This window comes from Ochotona curzoniae, unplaced genomic scaffold, assembly GCF_017591425.1.
Source record: "Ochotona curzoniae isolate NIBS_2020 unplaced genomic scaffold, NIBS_Ocur_1.0 contig_883, whole genome shotgun sequence".
Lineage (NCBI taxonomy): Eukaryota > Metazoa > Chordata > Mammalia > Lagomorpha > Ochotonidae > Ochotona > Ochotona curzoniae.
The window spans coordinates 55,136,878-55,161,122 of NW_024466599.1; the positions used below are offsets into that span (position 1 = coordinate 55,136,878).

At 42.0% G+C, this 24,245-nt stretch overlaps 1 protein-coding gene across 3 annotated transcripts in view; it reads right to left on the reverse strand.

Annotated features, from left to right (window-relative positions):
- KCMF1 (potassium channel modulatory factor 1) overlaps window positions 1-24,245 on the reverse strand; it is a 63,224-nt gene that overhangs the window by 14,349 nt on the left and 24,630 nt on the right. The window contains exons 1-3 of one of the 3 annotated variants that reach the window (XM_040993615.1): window positions 20,332-20,346; window positions 12,824-12,991; window positions 8,015-8,154 (exon numbers count right to left, since the gene is read on the reverse strand). In XM_040993615.1, the coding sequence (XP_040849549.1) occupies window positions 8,015-8,154; window positions 12,824-12,854 (171 nt within the window). In that variant the 5' untranslated portion in view covers window positions 12,855-12,991; window positions 20,332-20,346. Of the gene's footprint in view, window positions 1-8,014; window positions 8,155-12,823; window positions 12,992-14,313; window positions 14,383-20,331; window positions 20,347-24,245 lie in introns of those variants that run through there. The other 2 variants (XM_040993613.1, XM_040993614.1) reach the window with 2 other exon arrangements.

Sequence of the window (24,245 nt, forward strand, 5' to 3'; positions counted from 1 at the left end):
AGGGGGTTAAAGATAGGATTATATAATTCACCTAGCCAGCATATGAACTATGTGTAAAATTTAAGCAATCAGTTGGCTTCTTTATCATCACAGCACAAGGGCAAAAAGCGTTAAGAGATGAGGAAGCTTGGATAAGGTGAGATTTAGGAGGACAATTTAACCTTAGATAAGTTTGAATATTAAAAAAATATTTATTTTTTTAATTGGAAAATCAGATTTACAGAAAGCAGAGACAGAGATTTTCATCTGCTGGTTCACTCCAGAGGTAGTAGCAACAGAGTGAACTCCAATCCGAAACCAGGAACCAAAGCTTCTTCCAGGTCCCTCACGTGGGTACAGGGTCCCAAGGCTTTGTTTGGGCGGTCCTCTACTGCTTTTCTAGGCCACAAACAGGGAGCTGAAAGGGAAGTGGAGCAGCCAGGACATGAACTGGCGCCCACATGGGATCCTGGTTCATGCAAGGTGAGGACTTTAGCCAGTAGGTTACTGTGCTGGGCCCTGAATATAATTCTTTTGAAATTCTTATCGGAGAGATACAGATACTTTCCATCTGTTGGTTTATAGCCCCAAATATTTGCAACATCCAGAGCTGGGTTAAGGCCAAAGCTGAGAGCTAGCAGCTAAAACCAAGTCTCCCACATTGGTGGCAGAAACCTAATTACTTCCATTATTACCACTGTCTTGTGAGATCTACACTGGCAGGAAGCTGAAGTTAGGACCCACAGCCAGGTATCAAACCCAGGTACTCTGATAAGGAGCATGCATGTGTTAATTGCTAGGCCAAATGCCAGAACCTCTTCACTTCATTTATTTCAAAGGCAGTGAGAAAGGAGAAAGAGAAAGAAGGAGGGATGGAGGGAGAAGGAAAGGGAGGCAAGAGGCAGAGGGAGAGAGATTTTCCAACCCCGGGCAACAGGAAGTAGGGTCAAGCCCAAACCAGGAGCCATGAGCCAGAAGCTTCTTTCCTGTGTCTCATGTGGTTACAAGGACCCAAACACTTGGACCAGCCTCTTCATTCTCCCAAGCACATTAGCAGAGAGCTGGATCGGGAGTGGAGCAGCCAGGACTTGAACCACTGCTGTTATGGAATGCCAGGTGCCACAGGCAGTAGCTTTTACTGGCTATGTCAGCACCAACACCCTCCCCTCCAATCTTAATTTTTTTTTTTTTTTAAAGATTTATTTTTTTATTATTTTTTCATTGGAAAGGCGGATATACAGAGAGGAGAGACAGAGAGGAAGATCTTCCGTCCGATGGTTCACTCCCCAAGTGAGCGCAACGGGCGATACTATGCCGATCCGAAGCCAGGAGCCTCTTCCGGGTCTCCCACGCGGGTGCAGGTTCCCAAAGCTTTGGGCCGTCCTCGACTGCTTTCCCAGGCCACAAGCAGGGAGCTGGAAGGGAAGCGGGGCTGCCGGGATTAGAACCGGCGCCCATATGGGATCCCGGGGGTGCAAGGCGAGGACCTTTAACCACTTGCGCCACCGCGCCGGGCCCCAATCTTAATTTTTAAAGAATTTATTTTCAGGGCCCGGTGGTATGGTCTAGTGGCTGAAGTCCTCGCCTTGAATGCCCCGGGATCCCATATGGGCGCCGGTTCTAATCCTGGCAGCTCCACTTCCCATCCAGCTCCCTGCTTGTGGCCTGGGAAAGCAGTCGAGGATGGCCCAAAGTCTTGGGACCCTGCATCCGTGTGGGATACCTGGAAGAGGTTCCTGGATCCTGGCTTTGGATCGGCATAGCATCGGCCATTGTGCTCACTTGGGGGTGAATCATCAGACGGAAGATCTTCCTCTCTGTCTCCTCCTCTCTGTATATCTGACTTTCCAATAAATAAATAAATCTTAAAAGAATTTATTTTAAAATGAGAATGTGCACATAGGAACAACACTAGCACATGGTTCACTCCCCAAATGCCCACAAGAAGTTTGGGATGGGCCAAACTAAAGCTGGGTCTATTGGGAACGGAATTTAGATGGCAGAGATCCAAATACTTCAGCTACCCCCTGTTGCCTCCCAAGATGCACATTAGCAGAGCTAGAGTCAGGAGCTAAGCTGGGACTTCGTACTTTCACTACACAATGTGAACTTCCCAACCACGGTGCCAAACACTCACCACACTGATAATATTTTAAAATAATATTTCTCATTCTAGTTTCCTTTTTTGTGACTTATTTGAGTTAACCACGGCTCTGGGCCCAGCTACAAAGCTTTAAATAAGAGTATGCTTACTCTCAAACTTACACTTGATGTTTATGTACAGATTCCTGAGACAGTACTCACTTTATTCCTTACTAAATTTCAGTATACATTTTATGTCAGATGCTGTTGGTGTCACAGTATCTGGTGTTGAAGGGTTCTCCATAGTTTCAACATTAAGCTCTAACAATAAACTTTAAGAATGCAAACAAACGTTGTGCTGGACCATTGTGTTTCCAGATAGAAAATGAGGCAGGAAAACTCAGAAAGGACTATGAAACTGTTTTAACGTCTACTCTTCAACAGATAATAGTTATCTGTAGTTTTACATTTTGTTGCCCCTGAACATGTTCCAAAGGCATGCTGTTTAAAGCGGTGAGATTTTTAAGCCCTATAGGAAAGTGCAAATTAACAGTCAAAGGGCACATGCAGGAAACACAGGTGGACAGGTTGGCAAAGCAAGACAGCAAATTGGGCATTTAGAAAGGAATATGTTAAGAACAACAGACAAGAAGACACAGCAAGTTGTTATGTGAATATAGTCTTTCACCAAAGTGACAGACGTCGCTCTTGAACTCCATAAAAAAAAGCTTGACTCAACACAGTTGGAGAACTACTGCAGTAGTTGAACACCGACACATAACTAAGTATAAGAAAGTTGGTAACATGCTACATAGAAGTGTATTACAAAACGTTTGTGGGAAATAGTGGGTGTGATGGACATTTGGCATAGTATTTAGGCACATTCAGTCACCCACATTCCCTAGTTAGGGTGACTGAGTCTGCATTCCAGTTCTGCTTCCTGGTCATGTGTGTCCTGGGAGGCAGCAGGTGATGGTTCAAGTACTGGCAGCTCTGCTACCCACACGAAGAGCTGACCATGTTTCTAGCTCCATGCTTTAGCTTGGCCCTGCCCTGGTCACTGTAGAGTGTTATCAGCAGATGGGCGATTTCTTACTGTATCTCTCTGCCTTCAAAATAAGATAGAAAAACTATACATATTACACAGTTTCCACAAATTCTGTGAAATATTCACATATACAAACAGGCATTAGAAACAACTGGTGCAGCACAGGTACCAATCCTCCATCATAGACAGCAGTCAGTACAGCACACTGTGTAGAGTGTGCACACAGCAGAGCGCAGCTCTACCTTGAACATCTATGTGACTCAAAGATGAAAAATCCCAGTAGTCCTGTATGTTTGTTCTTTTTCATATTGAAATGTCTAGGTGTATAACTGGTGCAAACAGGTGGATGCGGGTATTAACAAAAGACAAGGCTAACAAAGATGGCAAGATTCTTAAACTATTCCACAAATCCTGGGTGAATGCCTCAGGCTTTAAGGCAGGCATGTAAATGAATGCAACTTACAGCAGATGGACCAGAAAACCGCTTGGACGTGGCAAGCCATTAATGTCCACCCTCTGTATCAGATACTGAGCAATGTAGAAAAACTATGACATTTATTTTCATGAGAGAAAAAAAAAAATAAGGCAAGGCTGCTAGGTTTGGATTCCTATTTTCTAAAATTAAGTAATTTTGGGCAGGCATTGTAACACTACAGGTTAAGCTGGTAGTTGAAATGTGTGCAATCCCTGTCAGAAAAAAAGATTTTTTGTTTTAAAGACAGAGTGACAAGAGTAAGAGTGAAATTTTCCATTTGTTGGTGGTTCACTTCTCAAACAGCTGCAACGGGGCTGGTGCTGGGCTAGGCCTAAGGGATGAAGAACTCCATTTCAGGTCATGTGAGAGGGTGGAGGAGGAGGAAGGGAAGGAGAGGGAGAGACAGAGAGGGATCTTCTATCCACTGGTTTACTCCCAAAAATGGGTCCAAAAGCCAGGGCAGGGCCAAGCTCAAACCGGGGCCAGGAACTCTATTCCACGTGTCCCTAGTGTGGTAGCAAGAACTTGAGTACTTAAGCCATCACTGGCTGCTTCCCAGGCACAGCAACAGAGCACTAGATCAGAAGAGGGACAGCTGGGGTCAAATTGGCACTCAGTGTAGGATGCAGGTATTCCATGCAGCAGCTCAGTCTGCTGTATCACAAACCCTGTTGTGGCTACTCTTATGATCCAGCTTCCTATTAATATATGCTGAGAGGCAGCAAAGGAGTTTCAGGCCCTTGGCTTTGGACTAGTCCACCCCTAGCTGTGATGGGCATTTAGGGAATGAATCTACAGATGGAAGATCTCTGCTGCTTTGCCTTTCAAGTAAACGAAAATAAAGAAAGACTCTGTCTTAAAAGCATGTGTGTGCACCCATATACACAAGAACATGCTTTTAATTTATAGACTAAAATCATCACTGGATTCTCTAATTCTGTATGTGAAAATCTGTTTTGTCTCAACAGGATAAAGGATGAAACTATGGCCTACTGGCAAATAACAAAAAAAAAATTATTTTTTTGGGTTAAATTATTTATTTGAAAAGCAGTATGTAGAGTCAGGGGGAGGGACAGATATCTTGCACCTGCTGGTTCACTTCCAAAAAGGCTCCAACAGCCCATCCGGCCAAGGCTGAATCAGAAGCTATGAACTCCATCTGGGTATTGCACCTGGGTGGAAAATACTCTGCTACCTGCCCAGGCATATCAGCAGGAAGCTGGATCCCAAGCGAAGCATCCAGAACTTAAATCACTACTAACAGTTAGGATGTTGGAAATTGCTTGATCTTGGTACACTACAATGCCACCCCCAGCAAACAACGATTTTAAGAATGTTTAACTAGGGCTCAGCATGGTAGGCTAGTGCCAAAGTTCTCACCTTGCACACACTGGGATCCCCATATGGGTGCTGGTTCTAATCCTGGCTGTTCCACTTCCAATCCAGCTCCCTGCTTGTGGCCTGGGAAAGCATTATAGGACAGCCCTAAGTTTTGGGAACCTGCACCTGCATGGGAAGAGGCTCCGGGCTCCTGGCTTCAGATAAATGCAGCTCCGGCCACTGTGGCCACTCGGGGAGTAAACCAGTGGATGGAAGATCTTCCTCTTTGTCTCTCCTCTCTCTGTATCTGACTTTCCAATCAATCAATCAATCAATCAATCATCAAGAATGTTTAATTCATGACAAGGGAAATTTCTTCCTCCACCCTTTGCTGTACCTTCATCTAAGCAAAAGAAGCACCCAAACTTAACACAAATCAAATCAAAGATAATGTAAGCTCTAAAACAACCAGACAATGCTGCAATTAAGGCAGGATATATGGGGACTGTAGTAAAAGGAGGTAGTCACTTTATAGAATACAAAAAAAGAACTAAGAACAGTCGCACACATGACAGTGGCTTTCTGAGGCTTTCTTGGGTTTAAGATGACAGTACTGCTGGGGCTGGCACACTGCCTGAGGTGCCAGCATCCTACATGGGTGATGGTATAGACACAGAAGATGCTCCTGGCTCCTGGCTTTGCATTGGCTCTGCTCTGGAAGTTGAGGCAACTTGGGGAATGAACCAGTGGATGAAGATCTTTTTCTTGGTCTTGCCTTCTCTCTGTAAAATCTGCCTTTCCAATAAACATAAATAGGACCCAGTGCAATGGCTCAGTGGCTAAGTCCTCATCTTGGAAATGCCCGTTTGAGTCCTCGCTGCTCACGTCTCATCCGGCTCCCTGCCTGTGGCCTGGGAAAGCAGCCAAGGATGGCCCAAAGCCTTGGCACCCTGTACCCATGTGGGAGACCTAGAAGAGGCTCCTGGCTTCATATTGGCTCAGTTCTGGCCATTGTGGCTTCTTGGGAAGAGACAGTCTGTCTCATCTTTCTGTATTTCTGCCTTTCCAATAAAAATAAATCTGGGAATACTACTCAGCTATTAAAAAAAACAAAATGCAGTTCTTTGTGGCTAAATGGGCACAACTGGAAACTATAATGCTAAGGGAAATGAGCGAGTCCCAAAAGATTAGATACCACATGTTTGCCTTGATTTAACCTGTAATTTTTTGTTTGGTTGTTTGTTATTTTTTGAACCTGTCATTGATACTGTCTCAACCCAGATGTTTCGAAGAATGGAACTTGCATTATTTTTAACATATTGTTTACCCAATACTATGTCAATTAATTCCATAATGTTGCATATTGATACTGAGGCCTTGTTGGGGCTTTTAACTGACCGGATCTTTACTCTGTTAGACCTATCTTCAGACCATAGAAGGTCTCCCCAAGAGGCCACTGAACTTATCTGGACAATAAGACGCTGAACTTTATGCTAGGCATGTGTTTGCAAGCAATGAATCTCAACTGAACTTGAACTATGGTTATGCAACAAGGTGGAGGAATCCACCATGGGGGGAGGGGTATGGGAGGGGTGGGGGGAATCCCCAGTGCCTATAAAACTGTACTACATAATACAATGTAAGCAACAATAAAAAAAAAAAAATCTGTAAAAAATTATTTTTAAAAACGAGCATCCCTGAGCTATTAGTAAAATCTGGCTTAAAAATATATATAACAGTTTCCCAACTGTTGGAAACTTTATATAACAATGTAAGCACCACACTAGCAGTGCCAGTGGAAATAAAGGGGTACTTACATTATTTACGACCACAAAAGCAGATATGCAGTAAAGTTCAGGAGAGACTCTAGAATTCAGAGGCAGTTTAGACACCTGCTGTTACCAATTAGCAAGTTGTATGCCCTTGAACACGAGGCTGCTTTATTTTCCTGGTTTTAAGTAATGCATTTTTAGTACATTTAGGGGATTATTAATTGACACATATAAAACTGTTTTGTGTCAAAATGTTCCAAATTCATTACCTATAGTTCCATACAGAATCTTCACTTTACCTAATATTACCAATGGTTAAAGAGGTAAGAGGTAGGAGGGAGACTCTTCTTTTTTTTTTTTTTAAGACTTATTATCTTTTTTAAGATTTTTAAATTTTTTATTATTTTTTCATTGGAAAGGCGGATATACAGAGAGGAGAGACAGAGAGGAAGATCTTCCGTCCGATGATTCACTCCCCAAGTGAGCGCAACGGTCGATGCTATGCCGGTCCCGAAGCCAGGAGCCTCTTCCTGGTCTCCCACGCGGGTGCAGGGTCCCAAAGCTTTGGGCTGTCCTCGACTGCTTTCCCGGGCCACAGGCAGGGAGCTGGAAGGGAAGCGGGGCTGCCGGGATAGAACCGGCACCCATATGGGATCCCGGGCGTGCAAGGTGAGGATCTTAACCACTGCGCCACCATGCCGGGCCCGGGAGACTCTTCTGATTTTAGTATTTCTTGAAGTTGGATGCCTGCTGACTCAGTTGGCAAGCAAACAATCCAAAAAGTTTTAGAGCAAGACTGTGCATTATTCTGGATCCTTGGCATTTAGCCACTGGATAAGATCAGGGAAGGAAGAACTTCAGGGGACCTTAGGGTCTTGATCTAAGAAGCAAGAGATCTGACTTGATAAAGACCAAGAAAGGTCAAGTGTAGCAATGGATTACTACTTCAACATGTGACCAAAAGTTAAAAAAAAATTTTACAGAAGAAAAATCAAGCAGGCAGCACTGGCAAGAATATAATAAAAAAGAGGTGTACTATAGCTATGTCCCTTAACCTTTTAATAATGCATTTAATAAAGAGTTTCAAATTTGTTCAAGATTCCATTCTATGCTTTTAGTCACAGGGCAAAAAAAAGCTGGTGGGGTCAAATAAAGAGCTTTCTCTCATACTAATGCAGCCTCCATGGACTGTAATATTTACTATTTAATATCATTTCAACAAAGATACTGCAAACAGTATCAGTATACTGAGAAGACATATGGTAGTGATTTAGTTTGGTTAATGTTAGTAATAATGTACTGACAACAGCATTTCAGACACAAGGCTGCTCCACTTACCACTTCTGTTGATGTTTCTGCATGTTCAGAAGTAACATGTTCTTGAAGAGATGTCTCCGTATAGCCCATTTTTCCACAATAGGGACAAGTAAAAGACTGCGGTTGCTCTACAGAGAAAGCTTCCCCACCATAGTACAAATCTGAAAAACAAAGTGCAAATGCTTTGAGAAATATTTTCAGTTCTTATAAAAATGTAGTAATATGATGCAATAATGTCAAGAAAAAGGCATGCCTGAAAAACCTGCCAATAACTCCACTATCAAAGAGTGCTTAGGCATCTGTTTACATTTGTAATATTTTTTTTCTAAATATTTTTTTTTTTTTGGAAAGGCAGATATAGAGAAAAGGAAAGAAAGATCTTCCATCTATTGGTTCACTTCTCAAGTGGCTGCAACAGCCAGAGCTGAACCAATCTGAAGCCAAGAGACAGGAGCTTCTTCCAGGTCTCCCCCATGGGTGAACGGTCCCAAGGCTTTGGGTCATCCTTGACTGCTTTCCCAGGCTACAGGCAGGAAGCTGGATGGGAAGTGGAGCAGCCAGCATTAGAACCTGCCCATGCGGGATCCTGGCATGTGCCAGGCAAGGATTTTAGCCACTAGGTCACCAAAGTTAATTTCCCAGATAGTTGCTATGGCCTTGAGAGAAAACAAAAACAATTGTCTTTTCCTTATTTAATTGTGAAGCATCACTTATTTCATGTCTTGTCTGGCTCTAATTTTATCATAATTTACTTTTTCCTGATTATATTGTGTATACTGTCATTAACACAAAAGAATCAGCAGAGTGTGCCACGCATAAGGAAACAAATGTTCAGAGGGAATAGATGAACAAAGTAAGAGGATTCTTGCTAACTTGGTTTTTTTAAAAGGCTTATTTTACTTTTATTGAAAAGGCAGATTTACAGAGAAGGAAAGAGAGAGAAAAAAGATTATTCTGTTGGCTCACTTCCCAGGTGAGCCATAACCGCTGGAGCTGAGCCAATCCAAAGGCAGGAGCCAGGAGCTTTCTCTGGGTCTCTCATATGGGTACAAGATCCCAAAACTTTGGTCCAGCCTCTAATGCTTTCCTGGGTTACCAGCAGGGAGCTGGTGTGGAGCAGTTGGGACATGAACTGGTACTTATATGGGATCTCTGTTGCATGCAAGGTGAGGATTTAGCCACTGAACCATTGCAATGGGGTGGGTCCTTTGCGAACTTTGATGAGATACTACCATTACACACTCTGCCCAACTAGGAAATTAAAGAAGCAACCAGTTAAAAGATAGCAAAGGAAAAAATATTTAGGAATATATTCAAGAAAATGAATACAAAACTTACATTCTCTCAAAAAAATTCAAAGAACATGTCAATAAATGGAACAATATTCCATGTAAATGCAACTATTGATAGTGATGTTTTCCAAACTTATACACAGATTCAACATAATCCTTATAAAAATCCTAGTGGGCTTTTTCATGGAGATTGAGAAACTGATCCTAGAATTAATATATACTCAAGCAACTTGTAAATACCCAAAATAATCATGAGGAAGAACACAGCAGGGATACAGATGCTTCTTACCTTCAAAACTTACTACAAAGCCACAGGAATCAAGGCAGTCTAGTACTGGCTGAAGACAGAGATACAGATCAGTAGAACTGATTCAGGGTCCAAAATTATACTTTAACTTATGGTCAGCTTTTTTTTTTCAACAAGCGCCATGCCAATTCATTGCATGAGAAATAATCTTTTAACAAATATGTAAATGTGCAAAAGAATGAAGCCAGTCCTCTACCTCATTCCATATATAAAAATTATTGTTATTATTTGGTTCTAGCTTACCATCATTGTTTGCATTTTATTTTCAGTAAACAGAGGTGCATCTTGGAGTAAAAGTTAAAAAAAAAAGTCACTGGCTATTCCTTCTCCAAGTCTACCTAACACTAGCCTACCACACACCCCGGTCACCTTCGAGTCTTGTTCATTATCAATCAAGGCTACTTAACCTCATGATTCTTCAGTTTCTACTTGTAAGACTAAAAATTGTCAGGCCTGGCCAGAAGAAAACTCTAAGCGGCTACTCAGACCCACTGCCCTCACTACTTCTGGTGAATGGGCTGCTGCTCTTCCTACTCCTGCAATCTGCTTTACCGCAGCAAGGCAAAGAGGTGGGTAGAGAGGAGGTGGACACAAGCAACAAAACAAATGAGTCTGGTTAATTTTACCACCTATTTAGGTCACACCAACAGGCAAATTGCTACTCTGTGGCCCAAGAAAGTGCTACGGTCAGCTAAGAGACTCCATGAGTGAAGTTTCACCTCCTATCTCCCATCAGTTCAAGCCCGGACTTGAGGCAGTTGTACATGGCTTATTAATATATATTTCAGAAAAGATGTGTTGAGAGATAGACAGACAGACATACCTTTCATCTGCTGTTTCACTCTCCAAATGGTTGCAACTGCTAAAATGAGCTAGGTAGAAGTCAGAGGTCAGAAGCTTCATCTGGGTCTCTCATGTGGGCATAGGATCCCAAGAACTTGGGCCATGTACCATTGCTTTCTCAGGTGCATTAGCAGAAAGCTGGACTGGAGGTGGAGCACTTGGGAGTGGAATGAATTCCCAAATGAGATACCTACACTGCAGGTGGCAATGCCACAGTACTGTTCCCTAGAAATAAAGTCTAACTGGAACAAGATCTAAATAAATGCTAAAACCATAAAAAGCTTAGAGTAACATATAGGCTTAATTAATGAATTAGGCAGCGGTTTTCTATTCATTATACTCAAAATCACAAAAATGGAGAACACAGCTAAATTCAACATTTTTGGACCCAGTATTGTGTTGTAACACATTAAATCACTGCTTGCAATACTAGTATTCAATGTCAGAGTTCAAGTTCAAGTTCTAGCTATTCTTCCGGCTAATGGGATGGGTATGCAGGGAAAAAATGCTCAAGTGAGACCTTGCCACTCTGAAGAGTTCTAAGTTCTTTGGCTTTGATTTGGCACAGCCCAAGCTGTTATCGTCATCTGGGGAATGAACCAGCACATGCAAGCTCTCCCTGCCTTTCAAACAAATCAAGCAAACATAAATAAAACTCAGCATTATCAAACTTAAAACCTCCTGTGTTTTAAAGTATACAATCTAAAACACGAATAATCCACAGTATGAGAGAAAAATTTTATAAATCATCTGATATCTCTCTGATAAATAACTTATATGGAAAACAAAGAATGATTACAATTTAATAATTAAGATGCCTTATCCATCTAAAAAGTGGGCAAGAGATCTAAACAGACATTTCCATAGAGCAGAAATACAGATGACTAACAAACACAGGAAAGATGCTTACATCACTGGTTACCAAAGGTTTGCATATCAAAATTCCTCAAGATTCCATTTCTCACCCTACTAGCATGGCTATCATCAAAAAGATTGTGACAAACGCCAGCTAGCTAAGGAATGACAGCAGTGGAGGTCTTTCCTCCCTTGGAGCCCCCTCCTGTCACTATGGCAGAAGACTTTCTCAAATAAATCTTGTTTTGCACACTGAGGAAAGAAAGATGACAGCATGAAATGCAGATCTTACAGTTTGATTGTATTTGTTCTTTACTGAAGCAATGTTCTATTTATCAGTTGTATATATGTTGGGACGGTTTTCATAAACAAGTGAATTATGATGGGTCAGAGTTTCTTAGAAGATAAAAGCAAAATCTGCTTTTCTTACTTATTTTTCTTTTATTTTTTTAAAAGATTTATTTGTTTTTATTGCAAAGTCAGATATATAGAGAGGAGACACAGAGAGGAAGATCTTCTGTCTGATGAGTCACTCTCTAAGTGACCACAATGGCAGGTGCTATGCTAATCTGAAGCCAGGAGCCAGGAACTTCCTCCAGTTCTTCCATGTGAGTGCAACGTCCCAAGGCTTTGGGCTGTTCTTGACTGCTTTCTCAGGACACAGGCAGAGAGCTGGATGAGAAATGGAGCTGCCGGAATTAGAACCAGCATCCATATGGGATCCCGGCGTGTTCAAGGCAAGGACTTAAGCCTCTAGGCCACCACGACAGGCCCTATTTTTAATTTTTAAAAAGGATCTATTTATTGGGCCTGACACCATGGCTCAATTATCTAGTCCTCGCATTTCAAGTGCTGGAATCCCATACTGGTGCCAGTTAGCATCCTGGCTGCTCCACTTCCCATCCAGCTCCCTGCCTGTAGCTGGGGAAGGTAGTGGAGGATGGCCCAAGGCCTTGGGACCTCGCATTCACGTGGAAGACCTGGAGAAAGCTCCTGGCTCCTGGTTTTGGATTGGATCAATTCTGGCTGTTGCATAATTGTTGCACTTGGGGAATGAACTAGCAGAGGGAAGATCTCCCTCTCTCTCTGTCTCTCCTTCTATCTGTAAATCTGCCTTTCCAACAAAAAATAAATAAATTCCATCCACTGGTTCACTCCCTAAGTGGCCACAATTCCCAGAGCCGAGATGATCCGAAGCCAAGAGCCAGGAGCTTCATATGAATTTCAAGCTTGGGTGTGGGGGCTCAAGTACTTGAACCATCCTCTACTGCTTTCCCAGGTAGTAAGCAAGGAGCTACACTGGAAGTGAAGCAGCTGTGACACAAACCAGTGCCCATATGGGATGCTAATGCTGCAATCATAAGATTAGTTTGCTAGGCCACCATGCTAATCCCAGTTCATTTTATTTTTAATAAATTCTGGACTTTACATATGCCATTGGGAAGTTTTAGAATAGCTGTCTTTACTACTTCACTCAGATATACACACAATATTTTGAATGTCAATTTATTAAAAATTTCCTCTAATACTTACCAAAATCTACCCTTGTTAATATGCACTGCATTGGGTGGTCAGTTGTATGCCTTGTTGTCGTTGCACCACTTTCATAACAAGATGCACAAAGATCGTAATCGTAGCAAATTAAACACTTGTATCTGCGACCTCGAAAATTTCCTTTTAAACATGCATCACAGCTGACACCTAAGAAAAAAGAAGTGCCTTTAATTAGAAACTGTAAAAAAGACCACTCTCATTTCATTTCATTTCTGTAAATGTTTAAGATGCTCAATTAACCCCATATCCTTAAAATTTTTTTATTTTAGAGATTTTTATTGGAAAGGCAGATTTATAGATAGAGAAGAAGATACAGAGAGAAAGATCTTCCAAACCCTGTTCACCTTCCAAATAGTCAGAGCTGAGCTGAACTGGAGCTTGGAGTCTCTTCTGGGTCTCTCACGTATGTGCAGGGTCCCATGTGGAGCAACCAGGACAGGAACTGGTGTCCATGGGATCCTGGCTCTTGTAAGGTGAGGATTTAGCCATTGAGCCATCGCACTGGGCCCCCGACAGCAGATTTGTTAAATAAAGCTTTTATTTTGTAGCCTCAGAATTGGATTCTGTATTCACACTCATTAACTTCTATGTAGTCATTGAGTTTCTAAGTATTCACAGATGACTTCTCCCAATCAGAGCACACGGTCTCTATATGCCAGAAACTCACAGGGGGGTGAAGACTGAACAATTTACTGGGCAGTGGCATCAGAGTCTATAAGCCATTCAGAACACTTACAGTGTGCAGATAACAGCAGGCAACTTCTGGCCTCCAAAGACAGCATTAACATGCATTTGTAAGAGAAGAATGCCATTTCAAACAACTCAGGGATGAGACATTTACAATGGGATTTCCCATTCCCTTGGAACTTCTGGGACTAATTGTATCTAAGCAAGCACCATTCAAGTAATTTTTTTTTAAAAAAAATCACGTGAAAAGTGACAGAAAGATGAAGAAAAAAAATCTTCAAAGTTACCACTTAATGCTATCTGAGCTAGAAATGGCTCCACATGCATGTGTGGTAAAAGTTCCAGTCATGTAGGGCACGTGACAGCTTTTTCTACTTCAATGGAAAAAGATCTGCCCTAGATTTATATTGGGAACACAATTTCCTCAGCCAACTAAATATTCTGAGCATTTACAGCATCCATTTAGTGCTTAAAGCTTAAAAAAGGTAACTCAATACGCATTTAAATACCGCATGGAGACTAGAGGCAGGTTACTATGCTGCTGCAGGGGGCAGAGATAGCATGGGTGGGAGACCAACAGCCTCACACTGACAGCTTCATCCTGAGCAGAGCCTGAAGTACTCCTCTTCAGAACACTAAGTCCCTTTGTTATGTGTTCTCTACACACAGGGCATTCACCCTAAATCCAGCCTCAAAAACCCAACACAGACAAATATTAACTCACTTGCTCCTCTTTTATAGACAAATCAAATTAAAATCTAACAAGTCCTCCAAAGTCCTACCTTCAACTATTAACATCATTTTTCTTTATGTCTGCTCCAATTCCTTCACGGATTTTAAATTGAAGGGACCTACAACAGACATAAAACTGCAGTCAGGACTAGGAATAGCCAAGACAAAACAGAGAATGCTCTGTTTCTATCTGGTTTAGGAGGCATGCCAGCCTACTCTGGGACATTTTAGGTTGAGCTGACATTGGGATATCCAAGTGGAAAGGCACAGTGACCTTTTAGGTTGATAAATTCTTTGGGAGGTGTCCTTTAGAGATCACCTATCTTTGTATCATTAAGGGTGACTTAAGACAATTTGCAAGAGAAAATGGAAATGATTAAACAAAGAAAATGTGGAGGATGGAGAGGGTTTCTATCATCTGGAATCTCAAGGAAATCAAAGTATCCAAGTTTACAAAAAATTAAAACACTGCTTTATTATAAATGTTATTCTTTATTTCTCCATTTATGACTATTTTCGGCCACAGCAGGATACTACACAGAAAACTCAACCAAATGACAACATATAAATAATGACTTTGAAATACAACACTCAAAAAATCAGTTCACTCAAAAACTATTAGAAAAATAATTCGGATCCAGAAATTCTAACAGCAAAGAAACAAATACCAATTCCATCAGCAAGGATCTGAAACCTTTCAGAGCACAAATAGAATCCTGCTTCATTAATATCTGCTTTCCTCATCAAAAGAATGGGGACAAGCATCTGGTGCAGTTGTTAAGATACCATCTGAGACACTGGCATCCCATGCTGGAGTGCCAAGATGCAAGTACCAATTCTGCTGTAGATTCCAGCTTTCTGCCATGTGCTTCCTGGGAAACAGCAGGTGATAATTCAAGTAGTTAGACAACTGGCATCTATGCAGCAGACCTGGAATAAGCGCCTGGTTTCAGCCTGGCTCAACCTGGCTCTAATTATAGTAAGCATTTGGTGAGTGAATCTGTGGACAAAACCAGTCTCATTCAAATGAAGTAAGTACTTAAGAAGAGGGGAGGGAGGCATAGATTTCAATAAAGTGCTTTCTTTGGTTCCTGGCTTCCTACCAGTGCAGACACTGGGAGGTAGTAGGAGCAATGGACCAAGCAACAAGGCACTAGCACACATGCCAGAGCTTGGGATTGAATTCCCTACTCCAGCCTTGACTGCTACTTCTCATAGGGAGGCATCTGGATGGACATATTCTTTGTTGTGTTGCTCAAGTTCTGCTTTTTTTTTTTTTAAAGGCGGGGAGGGGGGGCAGAGAGGAGGAGAGATTGGGGGGACTTTTGAGTACTGGCTCTGGGTCCCAGTTCTAGCTTTCTGCCAGTGAAGATTCTGGGGTTCTGATTATACAATTTGAAGTCTTGGCTCCCAACTTTAGTTCAGTCCAGTGTGGACGTCATCAGTTAAGAGAAACTTTGTCTCTAAAATAATAAAGGAAAACCATGATAATGTCTACCAGGGCCATCTTGCTTCACATTTCAAGTACTGCTAGTGATTATCATCATTTCCTAGCTCCAAGCCCGCTTTTCCATGTTCTGCTCTGCAATGTTGGGCCTAGGAAATGGTTCTCAATTAGAAGCTACTGAGAAGCATCTCTCCATCAGTATTCCTCCAAGTAGCACCATGGCCCCAGTCCAGCCTCTGCAGGAACTCCTCACTAGGCAGCAGTATCCAACTAAGAAGGCAAGGACAAGTTGTATGGAGATGGATGGTGGCCTCTGAGCTCATAAATTTTGCTAATGCCAACTTTCTTTTTTGTAACAGACATGTTCTATATCTGTACTGTCCAGGGTAATAACCATAATTCAAATGCCTTGTCAGCTACAAGGGCCTAGAAGCAGTGAGATCCAGTGGCAACAAGCAATACCAAGAAGGAGTTCCTATCTTGATGTGCAAACAGTATCCTCGCCAACTCCACTAAGAGGAACCAAAGCTCCTTGGAGAAACAGATGGTTCCAGAGGATGGGGCAGGACAAACACATGAACATGTAACATCTAGTTCTAGAACAAACAATCCAGAAATAATAAGGAGAGAATGACAGGATGGAAGGAACTTGAAGGAATTTCTATGGTCAAACCTGAGATAATCTGAGTGGGAAAGTATGTAATGTAACCCATACCTTGTAACTCATTAAATAAGGCAGGAATTCATGACTCCATAACAATATAAATGATAAAGTTTAAAAAGTTAAGTAGAGAGGCCAGTACAGTGGCATAACAAGCTAATTCTTAACCTGTGGTGCTGGCATTTCACATGGGCTCTGGTCTGAGTCCTGCTGCTCCACTTCCAATCCAGCTCCCTGCTAATAGTCTGGGAAAGCAGCAAGGGAAGATCCAAGTCCTTGGGCACCTGTACCCATGTGGGAGAACCAGAAGCTCCTGGCTCTTGATGTTGGATTAGATCAGCTCCAGCTGTTAAAGCCACTTGGGGAGTAAACCAGAGGATGCACTTTTCTGTCTCTCCTTCTCTGTAACTCTGCCTTTCAAATAAAAATAAATAAGTTCATTCAAGAAATCCAGGCAGAATAAACAAGAAAAAAACAAAAACAACAACACCTTCTTTTGCTAGATACATTAACTAGAACTTAGTTCCAGCTTCTGCTTCTCCAGTGTCACGTAGGGTAGCTACAAGCCAAATGTGACTACGTAAAGAGGTATCAAGCTCCTTGCTCTGTACCTGGAAAACACCAGAAGACAGCTCAACTCCTTGGACTCCATGTTGGAGTCAACCTTGGCAGAGTTGCAGGCTCCTGGTCTGGCCCAGCCCTGGCAACCAACAGTCATTTGGGGAGCAACCCAGTGGATAAAAGTTCTCTTTCTTGTGCAACACCTTCCCTGCCTCTCCTTAACTATGCCTTTCAAATAAACACACACCCTCTTTAATGGTGCAGAGGGTTAAGCTTCTGGTTATGATGCTGACATCCCATATGAGTGCTAATTTGAGTCCCAAACTCACTCCCCTTCCAGTCCAGTTCTCTGTTAATGCACCTTGGAAAAGCAATAGAGGACCAGCCAAGTGCTTGGGCCACTGCACTCTTGTGGGAGACCTGGAAAAAGTTTCTGGCTTTGTGCTGGCCTATCCTTGTTCACCGCTGCCATTCAGGAAGTGAACTAATGGTTGGAAGATCTCTTTTCTAATTCTGTTTTTCTTTTTTTTTTTTATTATTTTTATTTTTTATTGGAAAGGAAGATATACAGAGAGGAGAGACAGAGAGGAAGATCTTCCGTCTGATGATTCACTCCCCAAGTGAGTGCAACAGCTGGTGCTATGCCGATCTGAAGCCAGGAGCCTCTCCGGGTCTCCCACGTGGGTGCAGGGGCCCAAAGCTTTGGGCTGTCCTCAACTGCTTTCCCAGGCCACAGACAGGGAGCTGGATGGGAAGCGGGGCCGCCGGGATCAGAACTGGCGCCCATATGGGATCCCGGGCATGCAAGGTGAGGACTTTAACCACTGCGCCACTGTGCCAGGCCCCTAATTCTGTTTTTCAACCAAATAAATCTTAAAAATCACTTCTGAGAAGACATGACACAAAGCAGAGTGTGTCAGAGACAGAAAATAGAACAGAGAAAATAATTGGAACATTAGGAAATTCAATATCTTGAAAATGAAAAATTGGAGGGAAGGAAATTAACAGAAAATCTCAACAAACATTTTGAGTAAAAATACACTGACAATATTCACAAAATCCTCAACATAATAAAAAGGTTATACACCAATGTCATAAAAAGGTAATGTATCAAGTTTCAAAGAGGGCTGGGCTATTTGCCTAGTGACTATGATACTTGCAGGGCCCTATGTGATGGCTCAGTGGCTATGTCCTCATCTTGCATGCACCAGGATCCCATGAGGTGCTGGTTCCTATCCTGACTGCTCCACTTCCCACCCAGCTCCCTGCTTGTGGCCTGGGAAAGCAGTAAAGCACAGTCCAAAGCCTTGGGACCTTGCACCCACATGGGAGACCCCAAAGAAGCTCCCAGCTCCTGGCTCCAGATCAACTTAGCTCCAGCTGTTGTGGTTACTTGGGGAGTGAACCATGGGATGGAGGATCTTTCTTTCTGCCTGTCCTCTCTATAAACCTGCCTTTCCTATAAAAATAAACAAACCTTTGTTTCTTAAAAAAAAGTTAAGCTGCAATTTATTGGACATAGCTGTGGATCTTTTTTTTTTACAAAAGATTTACAGTGGCCACAACAGCCGGAGCTTAGCCAATTTGGCTGTCCTCCACTGCTTTCCCAGGCCACAAGCAGGAGCAGCCAGGATTAGAACCCGTGGCCATGTGGGACCCCGGCGTGTGCAAGACGAGGACTTAAGGTGCAAGGCTACCGCTCTGAGCCCACCTAGCTCTGGATCTTAGCTCCAGTGTTCTGATGGTATGTTCCCTGGGAGAAGTGGTTGGGTCTCTGCCACTCACTTGCATCGGAGACCTGTACTGAGTTTCTTGCTTCTGGTTTTGGCTTTACTGAATGTTGACTATAGCAGGCATCTGGCGAATAAAGACAGAGTTCTCTGCCTATTACTTGTTTTAAAGACTTATTTACTTTACTTTTTATCTGAAAGGCAGAGAAAGATGAAGAGGGACAGAGTTCTTCCATTCACTGGTTCAATCTCCAAATGGCCAGCACAGCTCCAGCTAGGCTGATCCAAAGTGGGAGCCAGAGGCTTCTTCTAGTTCTCCCACATAGGTAAAGGGGCTCAAGGTCCTGGGCCATTTTTCATTGCTTTCCCAGACACATCAGCAGGGATCTTGACTGGAAATGGAACAACCATTTATGGGATGCTGGTACTGTTGAAGTCTGTAGCTTAGTCAGCTACGCTACAGACCCTCCTCCCACTGAAACTTGCTTTTGAAAGGATTTTTCCATATTTCACTGAACACTGGTGCCATTTAAATTGGAGGTCAAAGGAAATTAATATTTATCCTGGACTTTGAAAATCAGAACGTAAAGAGCAAATCTAACTGAAACAGACCAATTCTAGGAAAACAGCAATCTTTTTTTTTTTACACATTTTATTATTATCATTTTATGATATAATTCCATAGGCTCTGGCATTTCCCTTATCCTCTCCCCAAATCCCCTCCCCCCCCCACCTAGTTCCTCTATATCATTACTAACATATAGTTCTTCATACACAGTCATATGTCCAACATTGCAGGCATGGACAATGGCAGAGAGTCCAGTATCCTATTGTTAAGATATAGTGAACAGTTTCATTGTAAGTCCATGTTTGTCTGGAAGTAGAAATGCACATTGTATCCTCACATCTGGATGTTAGTCTCCATTTCACAGCTACTGTACATACCCTCAAATGAAAAGTCATAATACAAAATCAACAACAGAAAGAAAAATAGAAATGTACAATGCCATGAAGTTAAATGACATGTTACTAGATATGACAGTTTCCATTACACAGCTACTATACATCCCCTTAAATGAAATGTTAATTTCTTTTTTCTTCCTGATGTTGACTTTGTTTTGTGGCTTTTCATTTAAGGAAAATAGCAATCTTGACTATGTAATCACATTAGAAATAGTTTACGGGTTTCAGGTATCCCCAGACTTCCTTTAGGTGGTGTGAAAAACCACTCATGTCTTAGCCTGGGGAAATTAGTCAGTCTAACTCTAAACCTGGAGGTTAACATGTTAAGGGGCATTGTAGAACTCCGTGGTGGCTATTTTCGGTCCTCACAACGCTTGGTGACCCTTCTGCCATTTGTTAGGACAAACTACCAAAAAGGCCATGCTTTATGCAATGCACAGAAAATGCAGCAGTGAATGGTCTGGCATCCCAAAAGAATTTCCCCCTCAAGCATTCAAAAAGGAAACAAGCAAACCCACAAAAGAACAACAAAAACAACAAAAACAAAAAACTAGTAACAAGAAAACCTAACTTTAAAAAAACTCAGTATATTAAATTCCATTTTCTCATAAATATAAAACAGTATTAATTCTAATAAAGACTATTTTCCAACCATGTCACTGTGATGGTTAATTTCACATGTCAACTTGACTAGATTAAGGGATACCTAGGTAACATGGAAAGCATTCCTCCTGAGTGCGTCTTCCAGGAGACTGGGTGTGAATCAGTGCATCAAGTGGGGAAGACCTCCCCGCCCCTCCACGCAGGTGGGCACCATCTAATCAGCTAGGAGCCTGGATGGAACAATAAAGGAGAAAAGAATCTCTCAGTCTTTCTCACTGCCTTAGACTGAGACTCACTCCATCAGCTTCCAAGGTAGAGACTTCCGAACTTCAACTGAGCCATGTTAGTGGAACCTTACATCTCCCCATCACAAAGAGCCTGCACTGGCAAAGTTTGGTCACCATAATTGTATGAGCCAATTCCCTGAATAAAATCTTTTTCATCTTTCTCTTTACACATATCCTGTTGGTTCTTTCTAGAATCTGAAACAGCCACTGCCCCCTTTTAAGAATAGATTGCTTTGCCTCATTTAGAACTTCACCAAAGACGGTAGCATTTCAAAAAATCTGATGACAAAGCTGTTTCCAGCAGCTGAGTTCCAGTACAACATTTCCATACAAACTCTTTTTATAGCTATTCCTTTTAAATATACAACAGAGGTATTTGGTAAACAAATTTCCAAACAACACTAAACTAGTAGGAACCTATGAACTGGGACTTTCACTAAATTTTATGAACAAAAGCATTCCATATCCAAGTGATCGTACTTACAATTTTTTTAGACTGAATTATATTATTTGTCTTTTACATTCCAATACAAGCATTATCCTAGTGTCCACAGCACAGCTGTTACTGTCTGCCTCATTCCCATCCATCCCATTAGCAGGCATCTGCATCTAAAGTGGAGTAGTCAGGACATGAACGGTGCACATAAGTGGTGCCAGTGCTGCATGCAGGTGGCAGTTTAATTTCTTTAGGCCACAACACTGGCCTCTCGATACTAAAAAAAATCAGACTCACTGGATGATAATGTGATACTACTTTTATTTCTCTGTGTTAGCAGTCTGTAATCTGTCATAAATTAACACTGCAATAAAGATTATTTCCTTTAGGGCCAGCTCTGTGGCAGAGCAGTTTAAGCCATCAACTGTGACACCAGCATCCCAGGGCGGAGTACTGGTTTGAGTCCTGGCTGCTCTGTTTGCAAAACAGCTCCTTCCTAATGTGTCTGGAAAAGCAGTGACAGGTGGCCCAAGGGCCTTGACCCCTGCTACCTACATTGGAGGTCCATTTGGATTTCTTAGCTCCCACCTTTAGTCTCGTACAATCCCAGCTATTCTGGACAGTTGGGAAGCAAACTAAATGTCTCATGGAATATCTTTCTCTCTCTTTCTCTTCCACTGCCCTATCTCTGTTATCCCACCCCTATTACATTATAAATGAAATAAATCTTTAAAAAAAAAGGGGGGGATTTAATATTCCTAAGAACGGCAATGAATGCAAAGAAACAGACAGTTCTATGAGAGGAAAGAAAAAGTACAACAAAAATTTTAAAATGAAAATTTAATTGTGTATCTAGCCTATGACCCAGCACTTAAAAAAAAAAAAAAAGATAAAGCCCAGGATTTGCTCTTGGTACATTCCTCAATGATGATAATCAGTGTTACCTTTAAGGGCTTTCTCCTTAGCAAACTGTTCATTGTTCGCATGTCTCCCTTGCTGTGTTTTCTACATCTATTCTACCCAAGCAAGCCCTTTCTCTAACAAAAATTACTCAAACTTTTTTGCTTAAGGCCTGGCCCAGTGGCATAGTGGGCAAGGCTCCCATATCCCATATAGGTATTAGTTCCAGTTCCAGCAGCTCCAATTCTGATCCAGCTCCCTGCTTACACCCTGGGAGAGCAGTAACAAATGGCAAGTTCTTGGGGCCCTGCATCCATTTGGAAGAACAGGGAAAAGTTCCTGGCTCTGGATCAGCTTAGCTCGGGCTGTGTTGGCCATCTGGGGAGTGAGCCAACATTTGGAAGATCTCTTTGTGTCTGTGACTATGCCTTTCAAGAAAGTAAAATGAATCCTAGGGGAAAACACACACACACACACACACACACACACACACACACACGCGCGCACACACACACACTAGTCTTCTTAGCCTTGTGGCCTTTGTCTGAACTCAACTCTGAAGTACAGATCATCAGAAAAGAATGAGATTCTTCATAGCTCTCACCACCCTATTATTTTAAGTAGGTAAGTCTTACATCTGTATATTATACTTTCTTTCCCACTATGATGCAAATTCCTGGAGGGCAAAGACCACACCTTGTAAAATGAAATATACCTTATATTTTATGAGCTCTCAAATCATCAGAGGACTAAGTATGTAAAGTAATACAAATATTAGTTTAACTATTCCATAATGCATACATATTTCAAAATATATACAAAATTTAAATGACAAGTTAAATACACATATATACAAAAAGATCTTTTTTAAACTTCCATTTTATTATTATTACAAAAAGATCTTTAAAAAACTATATGTGAGATAGTTAGGACAATGGACACTTATTTTTATGCCAAGATAAAGATGATGACAACTAGTTTGATCCCAGGTTTTGGCATCCCTCCACCAAAAAATATGACAGTTACTAATAGTGAAAACAGTGACAAACATATGTCAGGTACTGCCATAAACATTTTTTTAATCAACCACCAAACACAATCACCTTCTATAGTTTATTACTAATGCCTATTTATGCTCATTTCACAAAATAAGATGGACAAACGAGAAACACAACCTAAGGTCAGTCTATAAGTGACTAAGCTGGGTATGAACCCAAGCAGCCTGGCTCCAGTATCTGAGAAAAGAGCGAATAGGAACACTTCACTCAGACCGGCATCTGGGTCTCAGGGCATGCATGAACTAATCATTTCTTTCAGAGCCTTTAGGCTCGGGTCTAGACTGAAGGAGTCATGAAGTCGGATTCTAGTCCCACTGCGTCCCCGCTGCCTTGTACGACTCAGCCTTTCTAGACCACAGCTGGAGGCAGAGAATATGAGAAAGAGAGGGGAAGCTGCTGGGGCTGATTTCCTACTGCACAAAAAGGTCCATTATCGTCCTCTTGATTTTATTGGAGAGAAAAGGACTAAAATAAATCAACTCATTATCCAGCTGCCAAGCTGGCCTAAATCACAGTAAACACAGCAAGTCTGGATGTGCACTGCTCTAGCACTGGCACAGAAAACTCAGTGGGCTGCTCTCCACCTCCAGCCACCAAGGTGAAGTTACCAAACAAACAGTCTAGGGGACTCAAGTCCAACAAACTGGAAAGCAGGGTAATGTAACCATGTGAAGTCTTGACTTCAAGATTCAGCATGGGGTCAGCACTGTGGCACAGGAAACTAAGCCTCTGCCTCTCCAAGTATCAACTGTTCAACTTCTGACCAGTTTTCTGCTTATGATCTAGGAAAGCAGAGGAGAGAGACCCAAGTCCTTGGACTCCTGCACCCACATGGGAGACCTGGAAGAAGCCCCTGTACCCTGGCTACAGACCAGCCCAGACATGGCTGCGGTGACCACTTAGGGAGTGAATCAATGGACTGAATATCTCTCAATCTCTAACTCTGTGTTTCAAATAAAAATAACATAAATCTTAAAACACACACAAAAACCAGCATGTATTGTTTTATTTGTGCTCAACCACTAAACTCCTGTCTGTTCAACAACTGGCCTACATTTCTCTACTTGACAGATCTGAAACAGGACTTGATTTCCATTTTTAGTAGGCTTTTCCCCACCTCCTGCTTTCCCCCATCCTTAGTAAATGGTTCCTTATTCCCCACCTGTTTTCCCAGCGAGGACCTGGTTGTTACTCAGCTCAAACTCATCACTGTCATACCTTTATCCTAGTTCAAGCCACCTTTATTTTTTCCCTAAAGCCTTTAATCAACTGGGTTCCCCACCTTCCGTTCTTTAACTTCACATCATCCTGCAGATAGAATGATTTCTTAAATACA